The sequence below is a fragment of the Hevea brasiliensis genome, chromosome 12 (assembly GCF_030052815.1).
Source record: "Hevea brasiliensis isolate MT/VB/25A 57/8 chromosome 12, ASM3005281v1, whole genome shotgun sequence".
Classification (NCBI taxonomy): Eukaryota; Viridiplantae; Streptophyta; class Magnoliopsida; order Malpighiales; family Euphorbiaceae; genus Hevea; species Hevea brasiliensis.
The window spans coordinates 3,190,931-3,210,937 of record NC_079504.1 but is presented as its reverse complement, the minus strand read 5'-3'; the positions used below and the strand labels follow the sequence as shown (position 1 = coordinate 3,210,937).

General features: G+C 29.8%; 2 protein-coding genes across 2 annotated transcripts; both read right to left on the bottom strand.

Moving 5' to 3' along the window:
• Window positions 1-160: 160 nt before the first annotated feature.
• LOC110631601 (uncharacterized) lies at window positions 161-7,465 on the bottom strand. Its single transcript, XM_021779483.2, has 17 exons — window positions 6,953-7,465; window positions 5,766-6,122; window positions 5,533-5,673; window positions 5,222-5,354; window positions 4,995-5,108; window positions 4,834-4,907; window positions 4,659-4,733; window positions 3,935-4,027; window positions 3,691-3,751; window positions 3,036-3,368; window positions 2,763-2,889; window positions 2,571-2,670; window positions 2,186-2,255; window positions 1,942-2,094; window positions 1,699-1,794; window positions 836-1,155; window positions 161-730 (listed from the first exon to the last, which is right to left on the bottom strand). The coding sequence occupies exons 1-17, from the start codon at window positions 7,031-7,033 to the stop codon at window positions 473-475; spliced, it is 2,586 nt and encodes an 861-aa protein (XP_021635175.2). The 5' UTR covers window positions 7,034-7,465; the 3' UTR covers window positions 161-472.
• Window positions 7,466-17,790: 10,325 nt separating this feature from the next.
• On the bottom strand, window positions 17,791-19,711 carry LOC110631582 (calcium uniporter protein 4, mitochondrial). The gene is made up of 2 exons (XM_021779453.2): window positions 19,023-19,711; window positions 17,791-18,672 (listed from the first exon to the last, which is right to left on the bottom strand). The coding sequence occupies exons 1-2, from the start codon at window positions 19,617-19,619 to the stop codon at window positions 18,193-18,195; spliced, it is 1,077 nt and encodes a 358-aa protein (XP_021635145.2). The 5' UTR covers window positions 19,620-19,711; the 3' UTR covers window positions 17,791-18,192.
• Between the last annotated feature and the right edge of the window lie 296 nt (window positions 19,712-20,007).

The following is a 20,007-nucleotide window of genomic DNA, read 5'->3' as shown; positions in this document are numbered from 1 at the left end:
CAGCAATTTCCACGCATCACGCGCATTATAATTAATACACAACTAAAATTTCAAGTAATTGAAAATAATAATAGTTTACTTTTTTTAAAATTGCTATAAAGCTCAGGATTTTTTTTAATGTTACATTAGGCCCAAAAAGAAATGATAAAGGCAGAAGAGGTAAACAAGAAAACATGAGGCTTTTCATTCTTCAAAGGCCTTCGGCCGAACCTCTTTTACTCATTAACAAGGCTTTCCCTTTTTTTTTTTGGCATACATTTCCGAATCTCTACATGCTGCTTTCATCTTTGAAAGCCTCCCATCCAAATTTCTTAAATGGCATTTGGGATGAGTGAAGGACAACCACCTACATCTAGGGCACGTGCACCGCATGCCACCTTTTTCCTAAAATGGAGCCCTCGTAAAAATTACAAGCCAAAAAAAACAACCAATAAGATAAGAATTTTTTTTTAAAAAAAAAAAGGGGGGAAGACTACTGCTGCCTACATTCTACAGACGTCCCTTTGAATGAAGTATTAATTGAAAAGAACCTAATCCCCAGACGCTTCAACCATGATACCTTCATCTCTCCAGAACCCGTGCACTGGCCCTCGCCCTCCTCTTCACTGCTAAAGAGGGTTTGGTCTGAACAGTCAAGCGATGCTCCACAAGCTAAATTATACGACTGACATGCCGAATGGCATACCCGAAGCCTGTCATCACCATCGTTGTCACACTTTTGGATGGAGATCTGGTCATTTATGGCCAAAATTTTTAGTCAAACAAGATAGACAAATCATCACCATGCATAGTTCAGGATATTTACTCTGAAGCAGAAATAAGACAGGCAACATACCCAGCACGCTAATCGTTTAGCAACTGTATCACAGTAGCTGCTGCCAAAGATATTAAATAGCTTCCGGGCACCACCAGGGAACAATCGATGGTAGTTGGGCATGACAACAACTTCTTCTAGCTGCTGCAGTATACTTGGTTCGCTAGGTGCACAATGTTGACCAGACATATCACTCTCCAGCATATTTCTGCAAACAGAGAGGCCAGAGAGGAGTGTCGAGCTATTCTGACATGTGTAGCCTGCATAATCTGAGCATCGGAATTCGCAAACTCCATTATCACAAACCCCACCATGAAGGCTGCATTGTTCATCACAAGCAGCTGCATTTAACACAAAGATGCACAATTAGAGAATGGTAGACCAAACATAGTTAAGGAATTTTAGCTCATAGCGTCTACAGTCAGCCTCTACTTGAGTTGGTACCTATTGATTAGAAATGCAAAACACAGGAACAAAAACAAGAAAAACCACAACAATAACAATAAGCATCCACCAGATGGTCCGGATCAAAATTTAAACTCAATGAAAATCCCAATTAAACGCAAAAATAGAAAGAAAATTTAGCTGCAGACATTGTTATTTTGATCTGTTCATCCTTTAAAAATACCAGATACGTATTTAGAACATTCCAAAATGCAATTCAGGTACTTTGAAAACGAATAGAAGAATGGAAAAGATTCTTCTTCAAAATGCAAGTATCAATTAAAGCTACATGTTCTACATTCAGAATAACAGTCTTCTACTTTCCACCATAAACATGATTCAGCACAAATGAATAGGAATACTACCATTAATTGTATATTTATTCACCTAGTTCAGCAAACATGATTTTTCACCCAAAAAAAGGGGTTGGGTCTGATTACCGGTAGAACAGTCAACGCCAGTGTAACCATTTTGGCATTTACAGATCCCATTTGAAAGGCACATGCCATGCCCATTGCAATTACCAGAGCAGGAGCCTACAAAAGAAATTCAAAGAAAGGAATCTTCAGCAATTCCCCAGAAGAATCCAAACAAATGTAGCTGACAGGTTTGGGATTCCACAAATGATGTTTTGTCCCATCAATTGACTACAATGTGGCACATTGAAAGATGGAGGAGCTCACGTTTGCTACAATCATGACCATGAAATCCCAGGAAACAGTGACAATTTCCATCAACACAGTCTCCATTAAAATAACATGAACTGGGACATTGCCCAGGTACAGAAACTGAGCCTTTACTACAGAGTTCATGGAAAGCAGGGCAAATCAGCTCACCTGCATGCAAATACACAAAACAAAGAAAATATGAACACTACAGGATTTCATAATGTAACACAATAAATAAATAGATAAACAGAATAATTACCATTGAACCCAGGGAACTGAACTGGCCCACCAGCTTCAGGACACACTTTCCACATACCATCCACAGCAACCTAAAAGAACACTATCAGAATGGCAATGGGTAGATAATTGCATAAGGGCAAAATAAACAAAAAAAAAAAGGGGGAAAAGAAAGAAAAAGTGGCAGACAAGTTACATTTGATTGTTTTCATAGTGCATTGTAAGATGAGGATGTATTTATTACAGAAAATATTTGAATTTAACTTGAATTGTGGTGTCCTATGTTCATAAAATAATGCTTGAACATACACGCAAGTTGCTGAACCAGACAACATCACAAATGCATCTAATAAACTATAGTTTGGCTTGTTAGGGAACATCAAATGCATCAAAGCTCCACAGCATACCTCAAGAGACATGTTTACACATCTGTGCTGATAACAACCATTTCCTTGGGTCACAGAACCACGCACAAAGCCAGAGCGCACTAAAGATGATGCCATGCACCTATATATACATTTAAACAGAAACTACATCACCATATTGTGCCAAATATATATATTGTCCTCTCCTAAGAAAGTTTCAATCACAATTTTCACCTGGAGCTACTCCCTCGAACTTCACCCAACATTCTGTCGGGTGCCCGTGCGCTGTTAGTGTCTGTACATGATCCATCAGAGTAAGCCACAAAGTAGGTACAATAATCAGCCAATGAGGACTGCCCACCTGCAATGACCAGTACAAGAAGTTAACAGAACTTCAAACCATGGGCCAATTCAACTGATTCATACAATTACATCTTTAAAATGACATGATCAATGGGGTTTGTGTACAAGGACAAGGACCCTAAAACATCCTGCTCGAGAACATACCTTTATTTGGTTGTGGAAAGTAACGAGCCCACAGAGGGAGGTCCCCACTATAACTTACAATAGGGCAGTAACCCTCAGCCTCCCTGTTATATGTACAACCTGATAACTGGGTTGTGTTGCAATGGTATGCCCCCTTCCAGAGATTGCAAGGGGAAGTCACAAAGTCAGTTCCTTGGTTGCGACCCCAATCAAGACGGTCCGCCATGCTATAGTTAGCCTGGTACCACCCGCTATCCTCCAATAAAGCCAGCGTCATTTTTGAAACTACAGATCTTGTATCCACAGATCCTGTCATAATCTCATTCATCAGAAGTCTTTTTTCCCAGTGTGATCCTGCAGACAAGTTATCAAACAAAATTATTGAATTGCTAAAGGTTTCCATCACTATATAGTTATAAACTCAACTTTGGCATTTATTTTGATTGCTCTAACATGCTATTGCAGCTTAAATTGACCAAAGCATTTTGCATATGTTATTTTCTCAGTATTTCTGTCTCCATACTTTAACTTGATATAATGTACTACACCAGTTTCCTTCCAAGGAAAGGCTCAACAGTCAATACATCTATTTATGGCCAACTTAAAGTGCAACTGCTAGTGAGTGACTGAGAGGAAAAAGAAAAAGAGAGATCACAGAGAAAAGGGGGGACAAAACCTGACGTGCCACGCCCTCCCCCATCTTCAAGTTCTAAACCAGTAAAATTCTCAGAAAATGCCTGCCAATAAGAGGACCCATTAAAAGTTTGTTGATTTTGTGGCTTGTAAGGGTCAGAGATTAACATGAAATATAAATGAAGAATATTTTGAAATGAAAAATCCCCTCAACAACCAAATAAAAAGAATCAGAAACAGAAAGCAAGCATTTCAAAAGGAAAAGTGTTTTCTACAATAATCATTACCCCATAATGATGTCGTGAGTGCATGACAACACGTGGAAGCACCACTCGTGTTACCATCCGCCCAAGCTTTTCATCCATGACTTGTTCAGTAACCTGAAAGATAAAATATGATATGCAATGATTAGCTCCATTAATTTACCATGAAAAACCTTGGGTTTTTTTTTGTTTTGGTTTGTTGGGGTGGGGGTGGGGGGGGGGGGGGGGGGTGGTGTTGGTGTGTGATGTTTAACTCTCAGAAGAAATAAACAAGAACAATAATCTTCAAGGTTCTAGCATTTAACTTTCAACAAAACACTCCTCATAATAGTTTGAGTTTGTACACTTTTCAAATAACAAAAATACTCGCGCGAAAAATTGTGAATAGTTGAACAGCATATCAACATATCATCATAAAATCTGAGACAAACCTCATCATGTAATTTTTAAAATGTTCTCTTAGCTGCACACATCCTTTCTTTTTTTTTTTCCTTTTCATCTTTAGATAAGCACTTGTCAGCACCATTAAATATAAGGAAAAAATTTTCAAACTTGCAAAGAAGAAAAAGGAAAGGATTGTTTGAGGATAAAGTCATATTTGAAGACTTTGTTACAGTTCATCTTAAAATACAGAGAAAACCCCATTCTTGTTCCGATGGACAATTCAAATATTTTCAGCTATATTCAATATAACTAGTCTTCTTGGATGTTGATAAATTTCATTGAGAATGTGAATCAGAGTATCTACCTGAACACGCCTTCTTTTCCTGTCATCCCTAAAATGGGCAAATGCGTGGGGATCAAAACCAAGAACATGCATAACCTGGAAAGTATTAAGCGTGCTAATCAGTACAAAAATAAAAATTAAAAAAAAAAAAGAATTCCATACTATTTCAATCTCATTAATTTAAAAATTTAATGACCTCATGAATTAAAGTAGCTGAAAGTAACGTCTCTGCCTCAGCCGTCAAATGGCGAGGAGCAACATTCACATGTCCTACAAAAAAAAAAATACCATTCAGAACTCTACCACATTATGGTTAAGTTATTGCTATGATCAAAAGATGCTCGATGAAATAATTACCAGCAATTGCGCGACCCCATTGATCACGTTCACATGCAACTGCCCATGCAAGAGTGTTGCCTGTTGTAGGTCTCGTAGTCACCAACAAAACCAAGTCTGCTTCAGAAACACCCTCTGGAAGATTTAAATAAATATAATCGCAAACTCAGAAATTTCAATACCACCGAAACCAAGAATGGAGATAAGCAATTCACTAAGCCAAATATACTTAACTGCACTAATTATACCTTCAACATATTCATGTGGAAGTTGCACACCTCCATCTTGTCCACATGCAGAATATCCACTTAACCGCAAGTTCCCCTTCACAGGCTCAACAGCCAATGCTCTCCTAAACCAATCAGCTGACTGCCCCAAAGCCTACACGAAATTGCTTTCAAAAATGAATTCTTTGCTTGGTTGAAATTTCTCTGTTTAAAGCATTTTCATTACAATTTTAAGCTAGATTAAGAACTAAAAGTCATCTCAAAATATGCATTATATTTCCATGGTTATGAAAAGCAAAGTGGCACTGAAACTGATAAGGAGAAGTACTAACCTTGTGAAGGCGACGCCTTTTGTCCTCCCCTGATATATCATCCAAAGTGCAGTTATACCAGCAGTCACCATAAATTGGAGGATTACCAAGAGGATTGCAAGAAGGAGTGCCAAGAAAAGAAGTCACAGGAGGTTCCCCAAGCTGATAAACGATACACAACAAGAAACGTATCAGTTACACAGGCATGACTAATATAAAGCAACAAAGCTTTGCAAATTACCTATGACACCAACCTTCACAATATCACCAACTTTTTGACAATCTCTATCAGGTGAATGTCCAACAGCATCATAATTTAAAAAAATCCTAATAGGTTGCTTTGCATCCTTTTGCTGCGATTGCAATTCTGAAATTCCAAGCAATGCCCTTCCTTTGTGATGAAAGGATTTTGACATAACAGACTGATCATAAACCTGTGGGGTAACAGAGTACACCTTGCGACCAGGTCGCCTCCTCTGTTCAATTATCTGGTCGTGAATGCATGAATGTGAGACAATATTTCCACCTCCACTTTCTGGTCCTTGCCATTGAATTGGGTGTTCTTGAGTGTCCGCATTAGCAGCTTGAACGCATAAAAATATAACTGCAATCTGTTTCAGGAAACAAATAAACACAAGTTATTGAAAACTCTCGAACGTTTGTATCATTACAAACAAAACAACTATCAAATTGAGTACAGTTAATGATAAAAAAAACAATTTGCAAACAGAACTTTTGCTAAGAAAATCAACAGATCTAGCAACACCAAATTCACTCAGATAATACCAGAAAAAATATGAAAACTTTGGACTCCATGAGCTCAACAGAGCGTAACTACAAGCTTATAAAGCAACTATATGTTATAGTCCACCCAGAAGTCATTTCTCGCTAGACTGAAGCTTAGATATATAAGGCGCCCATCTTATTTTAAATCACGGTACAAATGCTCTTTTTTTTCCCCAAAAAAAATTGCCAGAATGAAAAGTTTCCTTAAAGTGACATCCAAAAACAATAAGGAAAATTAAGAAAGGGAAAGAATGGAAAGATGGTGACCAAACAGAAAATCTTTGGCCCAAAAAAAAAAGGTTGAAAAATAAGGCAAATAACACTAAAAATTATCAAAACCGAACTTTCCTAATGGACCTCAACAGTCAACCCGCGTAAATAAACCCGAAGGCCGTTTGCTTCCCCAGAAAACATAATAAAATAAACTAAAAATAAAATCTCATAAATCTGATAATCACTAGAGGGTTACAGTGCAGCAGCAGCAAAATCATAGATTTTCCTATATATTGCCGAAAATTTTCAGGAGCCAAACGAAGAGATTCATCACTCAACTAAAACCCTTAAATTTCTAATTTCGTGAGACAGACCAAACCAGGAAAAACAATGAACCACAGTAAAATAAACCCACCCAAAAAAATAATAATAATAAACTCACCCCGAAAACAATTACTACAAATCTGAGCTTAATGTCAAATCTAGTGAGCGAATATGGACTACAGCGTATTATTAACTCCATGAAATGTCCAAAGCTGCAGCACTAAACAGTGTCGATTCCATCAAATCGCTGGCGATTTTCCGATCGGCCGTAACACCTTGAAAAACCGCTGGCTGTTCCGCATTTCCAATACTATCTAAAGATAAATAAATATATAAAAAAAAAATCTCTGAGACAAACTTCAAATTTTTTTTTTTTTACTGTGCAATTTCGGAATGAAAGAAAAGAAGTGAAAAACAAGTGTCCTTGGGTTTCAATAGGAACTGAGATTCTCTTCAACAGATTCAAAGTGACTTGGTGTTCAAACGTAACATGCAGAATAGACTTGAAATCGAAGGCTTTGTTTGGCTGAGTAAATTTTCCTAAGAAAATTAGAGGAGAATGACAGTAAAGACAGAAAGAACCAGAGAGAGAGAGAGAGAGAGAGAGAGAGAGAGAGAGATGATATTGATAGGAAATCGAATGGATTGGGTGGGGCGGGTAGAGCCGATAACTCGTTTTTTTTTTTTTTTTTCAAATTCGTTTTCCTTTCATTAGTAATTTTTTAGAGAGAATTTATAGTTTCGTTCCTATTTTACTCTATATTATATTTTAATTTTTTAATTTTAAAAATTACTTATTTAATTTTAAATTTTAAATTATATTATATTTTAATTTTTAAATTTAAAAAATTTTATTATTTCTTTAATTTTAATATATCAAATAATTTAATTTTTAATATTTATAATAATTTTTTATATTAACAAAATTATTAAATTATTATATATATTAAAATTATAAAAATTAAAATGTAATATGATAAATTTAAAAATTAAATAATTAATTTTTTTAAATTTAAAAATTAAAATATAATATAATATAAAATTTAAATATTAAATAATTAATTTTTTTAAATTTAAAAACTAATATGTGATACAGAAAAAACTTAGAGATCAAATTGTAAATCCTCCTTCGTAGGCATTGAAAAGTTGCAAGAAATAAAATGTCCATCGTTTGCAATATTCATTTTCGCCTTTGTGTTGTAGCTAAATTACGAAAATGCCACTTTCTCAAAATCTATGTATCCTTTTTTTTGAAAACATTTGTCCAGGTGTTTATTTCATTTTTAAAAATATATATTAAAAAAAAGATGTGATAGATAATTAGATATAAATTTATTTTTATATAAAAATAAATATAAATTTGATCGAATAAGCTTGATAATCATAAATTAAATATTTATATTAAGATATACATTTAATTAATTAAAATATATATATATAAAGTTGATGTATTGATATGTAAATATTTAATATAATAATTTGAAAATGAATTTAAATTTTCTCTAGCTTATTCTTAATTATATATATGTATTAATTATTTTTTTATAAATTTTAATAAAAATATTTAATATAATAATAAGTAATTTTATTTTTATGTAAAATTAAGTTTATAGCAAATTTACCAACAAAAAATAGACTAATAAAACAGAATGAGTGAAAAAGGTTCTATTTTTTCAGAAAAAAACAAAAGTTTTATTCTTTTAAATAAGGAAAAAGGATAATAATTGCACAAGTAATATACAATAATTATATTTTTATTTTAATTTGTTTTCATTTCATATAAAATAAAATTTTATTATTTATATTAACATGTTTATATACTAATAAAATCTAGGTTCTGTGTAGTTGATTACTTTATTAGCATAAAATGTAAGGTAATTCATAATTTCTTTTTTGAAATATAATAAAAATAATAGTTTAATTTTATTTTTAATGAAATTAAATTATTTTTTGACACATATTTTATATTTAAAAAATGTTTATTAGCTAAAAGTTATAACAATTTAATTAATATAATTTAATTTTTATAATTTTAATATTTATAATAATTTAATACTTAAAATTTGAATTATTTGATTGGATGTATAGTTGATTAATAATGAAATTTAATAAAAAAAAATGTTTTGTGAACACAAATTTATTATATTAATTTATTTTTCATTAAAATCATAAAGATTACCCTTTATTATTTATTATATGTTGTGAACGCAAATTTATTATAGTAATCACACGGTTGAGCTTTGGCTCGTATGGCTGTGGTTGTGCGGTAGTGCCCACAGAATCACCACCCCAAATCTACATATATGTTAAGAAATCTCTGAAAATTTAATGAAATAGACCATGACGGTACGTCTTTTTCCTTTAAATACCAAAAAACAACGGCAGAGCCTGACCGCAACGTTCATTAATGGTAATAATAATATAATTATATGCTATTAATTTTTTTTTTCAATTATTGAATTTAAATATCACAAATAAGGATAATCAATTTAAATAAAATATATTTTAAACTATAAAAATTTAATTTTTTATAAATTTATTAGTAATTTAATTTTTATTAAAATATAATTACTAAATTAAGTTGGAAATAGAAATTTGATAATTTTGATTAAATTATTTAATATTAAAATATTTAATATAATTAATTCAAATTGAAACTAAACTTAAAAATTGTTGAGGCTTAGAAAGATAATTTAGATAAGCGTTTTTTATAAGTGGAAATGGTTGAAATTGCAAATGCTTGATAGGTGGGATTGAAATCATTTCATTCGACATAAAAAATAAATAAATAAATTCATTCCACATTTGGAAGTAAGAAATAAGATTATAATTGCTAAATTAAAATTAAATAGTTAATCCAGAAGCAAAGTGGTGACGTGGACAATATATAGTGGATGAGTGTGAGTCAGTCAGAACATGAGATTGATTTAAAAATGGAGCTCTGCCACTGCCAGACAAATATACGGATAATTGACTTCGTACTCCAATTGTGGTCAATCAACCATTGTTTTTAGCCATTAGGCCTATTAAAATTAAAATTAACAATGAATTTGAAATCGAGCGAAATAAAGAAAGAAGTGGTAAATTCTATTATTAAATTAAAATTTTTTTTAATGTATTTAATTTTTATATAGAAACTATAAAATTAGAGCAAACCTATTTTGTACTCAAATGAAAATTAAATTTAAATTTTTTATTTTTATTTAATTACAAGTAAAAATAATATATTTTTTTATTTTTTTACTTTATACAATTAAAAATTTTTATTTTAATTAATTATATGAAAATATAAAAATTATATATAATTAATTATTATTATTTTTTAAATTTTATTTCTATTTTTTAAAATATAAAAATAATAGTTTTATTTTTTTAATTATTGTTACAATTATTTTAATTTTTATTCTTATTTTTATTCTATTAATTATTTTATTTATTATAGTTATAATTGTTATAATTAATATAATTTTTAATTAACTATTTGAAATGTAAAAATATTTTAATTACATTTTAATTATAATTTTTATTCTTAATTAATTATTTGAAATGTAGAAATATTTTAATTACTATACTTATTATAATTATTTTCATGTAAGTTAGCGTGACATAATTAATTGTTAGATTTTTTTTTAATTAATTAACATATCATAATTTTGATTATCAATCTAATTTAATTTTTACTACTAACTAAAAAATAAGTAATTAAAATAATATAAAATTCTTAAAAATAAATAAATTGGTTATAATAGTGAAAAGGTAGAAAAAAAATAATTTTAATATCAATATTAATTTATTTTTTTTTAACATTGTGAACAATAAAAAAATGAGAGAAAAACTATTATACATAATAAGATAAATATCTTAAATTCTACTTAGATAAAATGAAAAATATTATTGATAAATAAGAATACATATTTATTTCATTAAAAAAATAAATTTTATTTACTTAAATATATTCAACAAGGGGGAGTGCAACCAAACCGCTAAACCAATAAAACCGATAACCCAAATGGATCCAAACCGAGCGAATTTTTTATTTGAATTGCAAATTAACATAGTTAAAGTTTGATCCCAATTGAACTCAAATTATATATATATATATATATATATATATATATATATATATATATATATATATTAAATAAAAATATGTGATTAATTCTATTTTTTTATTTATATTTATTTTATAAAATAAAATATTTTCAATTAATATATAATAATATATATGTTAAGGGTTCAATAAGAGTTAAATTATAAAAATTAAAAAATATTAAAAGTAATAAAAAATGTTAAAACTAAACCCAACTCACTTAATATAAAAATCAAATGTATAAAATTCTATAATTTAATTTATTTGTTTCGATTTAAATGCTATGAAAATCGACATGTTAGATTTGTTTGATGAAATATAATGAATCCATCTAAACAAACTCATGTGCAGTCTTACATACAACTATAACACAATGAGCTTTAATTTAAATCATTACTTTAATTTCCTTAGTTAGCAGAAAATAATTTATTAAGTAGTTGATTTTTATATAATTTATCCAGAGCCCACTAACGATGATTGTGTCAGGTTCATCGGCATTGTACTTTATTAATACCTTTTTTCTAAGCTATTGGATAAATTCATAAATATAATATTAAAATGCTCTTTAACTAATTGACCCATCATTATATTAAAAACCATAAATATATAATTAAAAAAAAAAAGAAGAATAAAAGCTAATAGGATCAGATAAAAACTGATGATGCATCAGAGTTGATACAAAATGGACTTGATTCAAAGAATTAAGAAATGATGAAGGTTGGGTATATTTTGGTCACCTAAAACACAAGCCTCAATATTTTTTCCCCCCTTGCTGCTTTGACATTTGCATTTATATTAAACATAATACCTATAATAATTTAAACTTAATCCACTGTTGTCATCTGCCTCAATATTTTATACGGGATAATTAACTACAACACAGCATTAATTGCTGCCCTGCCCTGCCCTGCCCCGCCCCAGATGTTTCCTGTCTCGGATCCCAGCACCCCCATATTCACAAGATTGCTATTTAGATGAAAATGAAAGGCCACTGAGGAGACGTGTGTTTCCAATAGGGTCAATGTCTTCATGAAACGTTAAGCTCCACGAGGCATTGTCTGATAATTGTTACATAGATGGATCAAGGGAAAAATGATTGCTCAGGCTTCAAGGATTTTATTTCAGGCATGGTAAACAATTTTATAACTTTTTCAAATTTTTATGAACTTTTAAATATTGTATGAACGTTTTCCATTTTTTTTTTAATTTTTTAATTTCTTTTTTTATATAGACAATAAACTTATTTTTTTAATAATTATTATTATGAAAAAAACATATGTTTCAATTAAAAATAATAATAATTTATTTATTTATTTGGCATAGAGTCATTAGTCAACAGTTGTTAATTGGCAAAGCAGCACCACTGACACTGTTAAACGGTCCCTTTCTTGGAAAAAGTTAAGTGGATTAGGTAAATATAATTACGTTTACAATTATAATAGTATTAGTGGATTTAAAAGGTTCATTAGCTCACGCCAACAAAGGTTTCACCGACTTGGACCTTCCCACGATAATTAAAGCTAATCATCATTGACAATGGCCTCATTACTCTCCTTTTATTATATATATATATATATATAAGGAGCAATTTGGTGTTATTAAAATGTTTATTAATTATATTCATAGTTAAAAAAATAAATAATATATTTATCTATTACATCTTTCATAATTAAAGAAAAATTAAAAATAGGCAATCATAATTATTAATATTTCTTTACTTTTAAATATATAGAAAAGTGAGAAAATTTTAAATTTATGATGTGTTTAGTAAATGATTAAAAAATTAAAAATTAAATATTACTCTTATAAATTTTAATTTTTAAAAAAGTAATTATTAATATACTTTTTAAAATTAATATTTAATCTCTTAATAAAAAATAATAAAATAAAAAATTAATTTATTATTTTTTAAATATTTAAATAATAATTATAAATTATAAGAGTAACGATTATCTATTGTTAATCTTATTTTAAACATCGCTTTAACTTTTTATCTATTAATATGAGATTTATTATTTTGTTGATAAAAAAAATACAAATTATTGTTTTTATTTTATATAGTATGTCATTAATCATTAATTTTATATTAAAAATAAAAAATAAATTGATTAATCTTTGACATGATAATCTAACCCAAAATGGAAAAAAAATATCACGATTGCTCTATTACCCACTCAATTCATAAATATATAAATTTCATGAATCCTACTATAAATAATGTATTTTATTTCTACAATAAATTTAGGTTCAAATAAAAATTTTGCTAATATAATCTGTAGATTTTAATTTCGCGATATTTAGACATTCTACTGATTTTACTAAAAAGAAAAAACTTTTCCATATTGAAAAGATTCTCATTAAAAATTTAGATAACTGATAAATTAAAAATCATGAACAAAATATCTCGCGCTTGTGAACTTTAGGAAGAATTGATGTGCATATCCCTATTTTACAGAACAGTTGTTTCTATATATGACTCTTAACACGTGTCATTTGGATTATAAATTGAGTAATTTTTTTATTATTGTTAAAAAGTATTATTTTAAATATTTTTTAAAATTTTACTTATTAATTTTAAATTTTATGTAATTTTTTTGAAATAAAATTACTATTTCATACAAAATAATATTTTTTTTTATTCAAAAGCATATCATGAAATTCGATCAATACTTTTGTTTTTACCTTAGAGTAACTTATTATTACAATTTAAAATATAAATTAAAAACTTTTAATTAAAAAATAATAAATTTTCACTTGCAGTCAAATTGCATATCATAAAATCCTGCGAAGGAGCAGGTGGAAACCAGCTCTAAGTCACGTGATTACAGCTATCACACTCTGTTGAAATTCTTTGGATCACCAACACATCCAATGGCTATAAACAGGGAGCTGCTTTAATAAGCTTTTAAAAAATTAAAAATTTTATTTTTTTTATTTTATTTTTAAATTAAATTGAGATTAAATTAAAAATTTTACATTAATTTGAATTAAAAATTTAAAATAAATTATACTAAACTTCCTTAATAAATTTATTGTTTGAAATTAAATCAATATTTTATCCCTGGAACATGATAAAATTATAATTTAATAGGGAAAAATAATTTAGTCTCTAAAGTATATTTATGTTAAGAAAATTAATTTTCTAGTTTTTAAATTTTAATTAAAATTTGGTTATTTTTCATTGTTTTGTTTTGTAACAACAGTTTATTTTTTTATTTTTTTTAAATAAAAGTAATGAATTTTCTATAACTAAAATTATAATATACATTTTTTTATAGCTAGAAATGAATAATTATTTAACAAAATACTTATTTATAATAATAAAAAATTAATTTCATTATTATAAAATAAATGAGTAACCCATATTAAAAAATTTTAAATTAAAATAAGTTTCAAATACCTGTTATATTATTTTATTTTTTAATCATAAAAGATATGCATAATTTTTTAAACAAATAATTAGAATATTATTTTAAATTATTTATAGATGAATCCATTTTTCATATTTTTTTATTTATCATAAAAAATAAAAAATGAAAAATAGAAAACAATATTCCATGAGTAAATAAGTTTTACTCAATAAATTTTAGTTAATTGTTTCTACTTAAAGTTGATTAATGATAAATGTATTTTAAAAAATTTAATTTTTTAAAAATAAAAAATTTATATATAATTTAATTATATTTTAAAATTATACTATAAATTACAAAAACAATGCTAGCTGATAAACCAACAAGTGAGCAAATAATAATATTAATAAAAAAAAATTACTTGCACACAATGTTTTCGAAATAAATAATAAATGGTCATGAGTTATGACTTTTTATGATTGATCATGCCAATGGACCAAACATAATGAATATATATAATTCAATATGCCCACATGATGTTGATTATAATTGTTGTCCACATGGCCACTCAAATTATCACTTCACTTTTTATATATTTTTTATTAATTGAAGGTTGAATTTATTAAATAATAATTAATAGACTATATAATAAAAATATTATTTTTTTATTATAAATTTAATAAATCTCATAACGAGTAAATAAAAAAATTCGAGTTCAAAACCTTATCGTCTCTTATATTTTTTAAAAAAGAAAAAGATTAATCATTTTTTTATAATAATTGAAAACAATATTAATGGACAATTTATGTGAAATAAAAAAGAAAAATGTTAAATGAGTTATAATAAGAATATTTTGATTGATTTTCATGTATCATTAAAAAAATATAAAAAACGAGTATGTATGAAATTCGAATATTTCTATTTATATGTTATGAGATTTATTATATTTAAAAATTATTAAAAAGAAAAAAGAGCAGAGTAATTCACCGTTTATTAATTACTTGGCTCATTAAACTTTCATTGAATAATAATAATAATAATAATAATATTAGAAAAAAAGTTAAAAGTATTTTGTCTATACACCACTTAAGATTTGCTAGATTAGGAGGAGGCCAGAAGGGAGTGCTTAAGAAATTAATTCATTAATTAGGTTAAATTCTCTTTGAAAGTCTCAATTTTTACATGAAACAAGAGGAATCAGGTGGTAGGTCTCTGTTTGAAGAAATAGGGCAACTTTTGAGAGTGTTAGCTGAGAAAAATGATTGGAAAATAGCAATGGGCATGGGCTGTTATTCAGTTTTATTTATAATAACGAGGGACCTGACCTGAACATAAGGCTCAGTACAGGGAAGAAAAGGAGGCGGCTTGATGAAGAATGAGAGGCCACTAGAAGTCGAAATATCCCAGATGTGTGGGTCAGAGTTAGCTGTGCATATATGTAGCTTTTGGGATGAAGTGGAATGGGAGCCAAATTATAATTGATTATCTTTTACTCAATGGGAATGGACGTGAACTAACGTTGGGACATCTTTTTCTCGATTGTGTTATTCTAAATTTTCCTTCAAAAACAAGCACCGGGAAAGTTGTTCCAAAATCAAAGCTCTAATCTTTGCTAGAGCTGCTGCATGTGAAACTCTGATTAAAAGGGTGTTGCAAAATCATATAAAGGGTTGGGCCAAATAGCCGAATGGTAGGTCTCTGTTTCAGTTTGGTAGCAAAGCAGTCACCCTTGGCCTGGTAGCTTGAATAGTGTGTCTAATTCACGAGGACGTCCCATGGATTAAATATCAGCCAATTCTATTCCTGAAATCGGTAGTTGATTCAATTCGTTTCAAACTGATTTAGTCCAATTTTGAACTCTATTTCTCAAAGTCAATTATGAATCGGTAACAAATTTAGATTGTATTGTAGAGTATGGAGTGTTCTTCCAAAGAGCTGAAACACCCCCATTTGATCATTCATTGTTGCTTACCCGGCCCTTCAGAGAAGTGGGCCCACTGATCTGTTGTTGGTAAGGTCGAAAATAAGGCTGATGACAAGGGCATTATAATTTGAGGGTTCATTTTGTATGGTTGCGCATTATGTCAAACGACTTACAGGCAAGTCCTTACTGGATTTTAGCATATGCTATTGCTACGTATGACACTTACCCCCTTGCTTCTGTCTATATTTTAGGGGAAATAGTACCAGCTACATTATTTTAATGTCTGGGGAAATCAACCAGCTGGATGGAAATTCTAAGTGGCTGTGCTTTGCTTTGGAAACTCAATTTTCCTCCAATGTAATTTGTTTCCAGCATTTTGTCCAGGCTAAGCCAGAATTCGGGCAGTGTTTTCCGCATGTGAAGATTTAAGACAAATAATTTTTGTCCTAGTTTTCTATCTTTGCGGGCTCACCATTTTCTGGCATCCAAGCTTTAATAGTCAAAATCATCTATTTATTTATTTATTTACAATATAAATTACTTATTCTAATTAGAAAAAATAATGGAGCGAGTCAAGTTTTTCATCTTCGTTCTGTATGATATTAATATCAGAACAGAATTTGAGAGAATTGATTGAATGCGAATTTAATCAAGTTTGAGAATAATTTTCATCCCTAATTTTAATCATTTAGATTTAATATATTTTCAATAATATATTTAACAAATCGTTGTGTCTATAGTCTAAATCCTAAAATATATATATTGAATTCTTAAATTTTGATCTGAATGATTGGATGATCTGTTTAATTAAATTAGAGAGTGAATATAATATATGTACAAAAATTAGTTCGTGACATCACGTGACCACAATAAAAAAAAAAATACTAACTAGACAATGTTTATGTAGAAAAATAAAAGTTATAATAGAGTAACTCTTCATGCACTTTTGCACATCTATTTTCTAACATGCTGGCGTCCTTCTTGTCCATTTTTTCTCCCTGCACTTTTTTTTTTTTTTTTTTAAATTGAGGAAATTGTATTAAACTGAATCAAGACTTGGTTGAGAATAAACTGTTGTTGCCAAATGCCAGGTAAAGGATGACGAAAGCTTTGTTTGGAATTGAGTTTCAGAGTCTAAATCTGCTTTTCTGAATAAAAACATCATTTTAAATGTTTTTGCGAAAAACAGTTTGACAAAAATTATTTTATTATTTTAGTGTTCTTATAATCAAAATTGATTAAATTTAATTCTTAATTATTTTTTAATACTATCTAATTAATATATTTAAAAAAATAATTTTTTTAACAACAGTTTCAATAGTAATACCAAATAGGCCGTGATGATCTATGCATAAAAGCAATGGAACAACAACAAAACTTGTTTTGGAATACAGATAAGTTTAGACAACAGACCCAAATTTTGTTCTCAAACAGATAGACTGCTAAGAAAGTAAAAAATGAGAATTTTTTTTTTAATTTATTTGATTTTGATTAGCACTTGAATTTCAGAGATTGATTCATTGAGAACTGTTAATTTAATTATCCGATGTATGAAAATAAAAAACCTGGACTTTTACAATTTAAAGAAAATATTAGACAAAATTAAGGTACTTGTATTCGGACATTTATGCTTTACAGGGGAGAAAATTAAGACCACTTCACAATTTACGGGGTCTATAGCAGAGGAATGTAATCCCATAGTGGACACTGGAACCATAATACAACTGATTTTGGGGGGCTTAGGCCGAGAGCCAGTCCAAAACTACTGAGAACCAAGCCACAATACTGTCCAAAATATATACATGGGTCACTGTTAGACCCTATTCCTCCTTTTCTGTATATAGACTATGGAGTCCAAACTTTTATGCTCTCTCAACTAGATAGACCTACACCAAACCGAATGAATAGGTTTATCACCAATTGTTCAAAATTTTTTGCTCCTTTTGTGCTATTTATTGCTTGAAAATTACTCGCTCATTTTAATGCTGCTTGGATCAAAGAAATGCTCCCTCATCGCTGTTCAATGGCTTGTAATGTTCCGAGTGAGGAAACCCATAGCCTAAATTTGGATAAAAAGCTTTTCGAAGCTCGGTATATTTTTGCATATCAAAGCTGTGGATTTCCATGAGTTTCTTCTGCTTGGCTTTGAACCGGCGCTGGAAGTAGCCTTCAAAAGATGGTTCAACGGATGTCCTAAGAAAGAATGCATAGGCAAGGGCAAAATGAAGTGAAGTGACAAAGAAGCATATGGGCTCCATCACATCCCAGGTGAGTTCCCAGAAAGTAAGTCTCATGAACGCAAGTGTTTGGACCACTAAGAAGCCTAGTCCACAATAAAGCTCACCCCGAACTTGGGCTCGGGCCTTTTGGTCGATTGCCGCCTTTTGCTGCTCCATGTGCTCCAGTTGTTTTCTTCTTGGGTCATTAGGAGTAGCTATGGACTCTGAGATTATATTCTCCATTGACTTGGCCACCTGCCAACCAAACAATCAGATGATTAAGCATACCAAATTCAAGTAATCACAGTATCACAATTAATTAGCGGCCTGTTCACCGGGAAGCATGGGAAACAAGTGGACCTGAGGCAATTTCGGGCATGCCACTTGCAACCCATTGCTAGAAGATAGACAGGGCCACCAACAGTTAGTGGTATTAAATTTAAATTTTAATTGAAATTAAAATAATAAAAAAATGGGTTTGGGTCTACATATAAACCCAATCGGTTTGATTCAAGCAGGATTTCCGGTTACAAAGCCGAAGGAAATTGCAACGGAACTTTATTTCTTGTTAATTGTTATCATTATTATTTCTTTTAATTTAATACCTGCTCCGGCCGGAGGAACACAATATTCCCTAAAACGATGACGTTTCCGGACTGGTCCAACGTCTTAGCAAACTCAATTCCTTGATGTTCACTCCCGCACCCCTCCACACACACCTGAACAAACTCGGAGTACGAAATCGAGGTCTTTGGAATCTCCTTGAGCTTCGCTTTTAGCTTCTCCACCTGCGAGAGTCTCAGAAGCTTCCTCGCATCCTCAACCGAAATTCCAAACCGATTAGGATCTTTGGAAACCTTTTCCTGCGGGGCCGGAGGAGCGAGTCCATCCAGGCGGAGCCTTTCTCCGGTAATGTTGATGCCTTTGAGCTTCTCCCTCAGCTTCTCGCCGACCGGCAGGGAGAGGAACTCAGGCAACTGATTTATAGCTTTCCGGTGAAGGAATCGCCTGAAAAATCCTTTGTCGGAGGATTCCGTAGAGGTTAGGGACTCTCTGTGGAAGTTGGTTTTCGTTGCATTTGGTGGTAGTGTGGCTTGAAGCGTGGTAGGGGAAAAGATAGGTAAATGTTCTAGTGTCACTGCCGGTGAGGCTAGCCTGTAAGTATCGGAAAGACGCTTCGAGAGCAATTTACGAAGCGCCATTGATGAGGGAGAAGCTGAGGCCAGGCGTATAGAAAGCGGAAAGTTTTGAATGAATGGCCTTTGATCCGTGGAGGTGGAGGGCTAGAATATATATAAGGTCCAAAAATAGAGGAGAATCAGAACCACAATCACAATAATATATATATATATATATATATATATATATATATATATATATATATATATATATATATATATATATATATATTCAACCTAACAAAATCTTTTCTTTTTAATTTAATAAAAATCTAATAAATTTAGATATTAGTTATAGACTATGCAGTAAGATATAAATCAATCTCATATAAAATAAATAGAAGATTTTAAATTTGAGGTTTTTTTTATTATTTAAATATATTAATTAAATTTTAATATGTTCAAATTAATA

Excerpts from the sequence above, each read along its gene's own strand:
- LOC110631582 (XM_021779453.2), bottom strand. The coding sequence starts at position 19,619 with ATGGCGCTTCGTAAATTGCTCTCGAAGCGTCTTTCCGATACTTACAGG. Across the intron at positions 18,673-19,022 it reads TGTTCCTCCGGCCGGAGCAG|GTGGCCAAGTCAATGGAGAA; the intron begins GTATTAAATTAA and ends TTTGGTTGGCAG.
- LOC110631601 (XM_021779483.2), bottom strand. The coding sequence starts at position 7,033 with ATGGAGTTAATAATACGCTGTAGTCCATATTCGCTCACTAGATTTGAC. Across the intron at positions 5,674-5,765 it reads AAGTTGGTGATATTGTGAAG|CTTGGGGAACCTCCTGTGAC; the intron begins GTTGGTGTCATA and ends ATCGTTTATCAG. Across the intron at positions 2,890-3,035 it reads CTTTCCACAACCAAATAAAG|GTGGGCAGTCCTCATTGGCT; the intron begins GTATGTTCTCGA and ends TGGTCATTGCAG.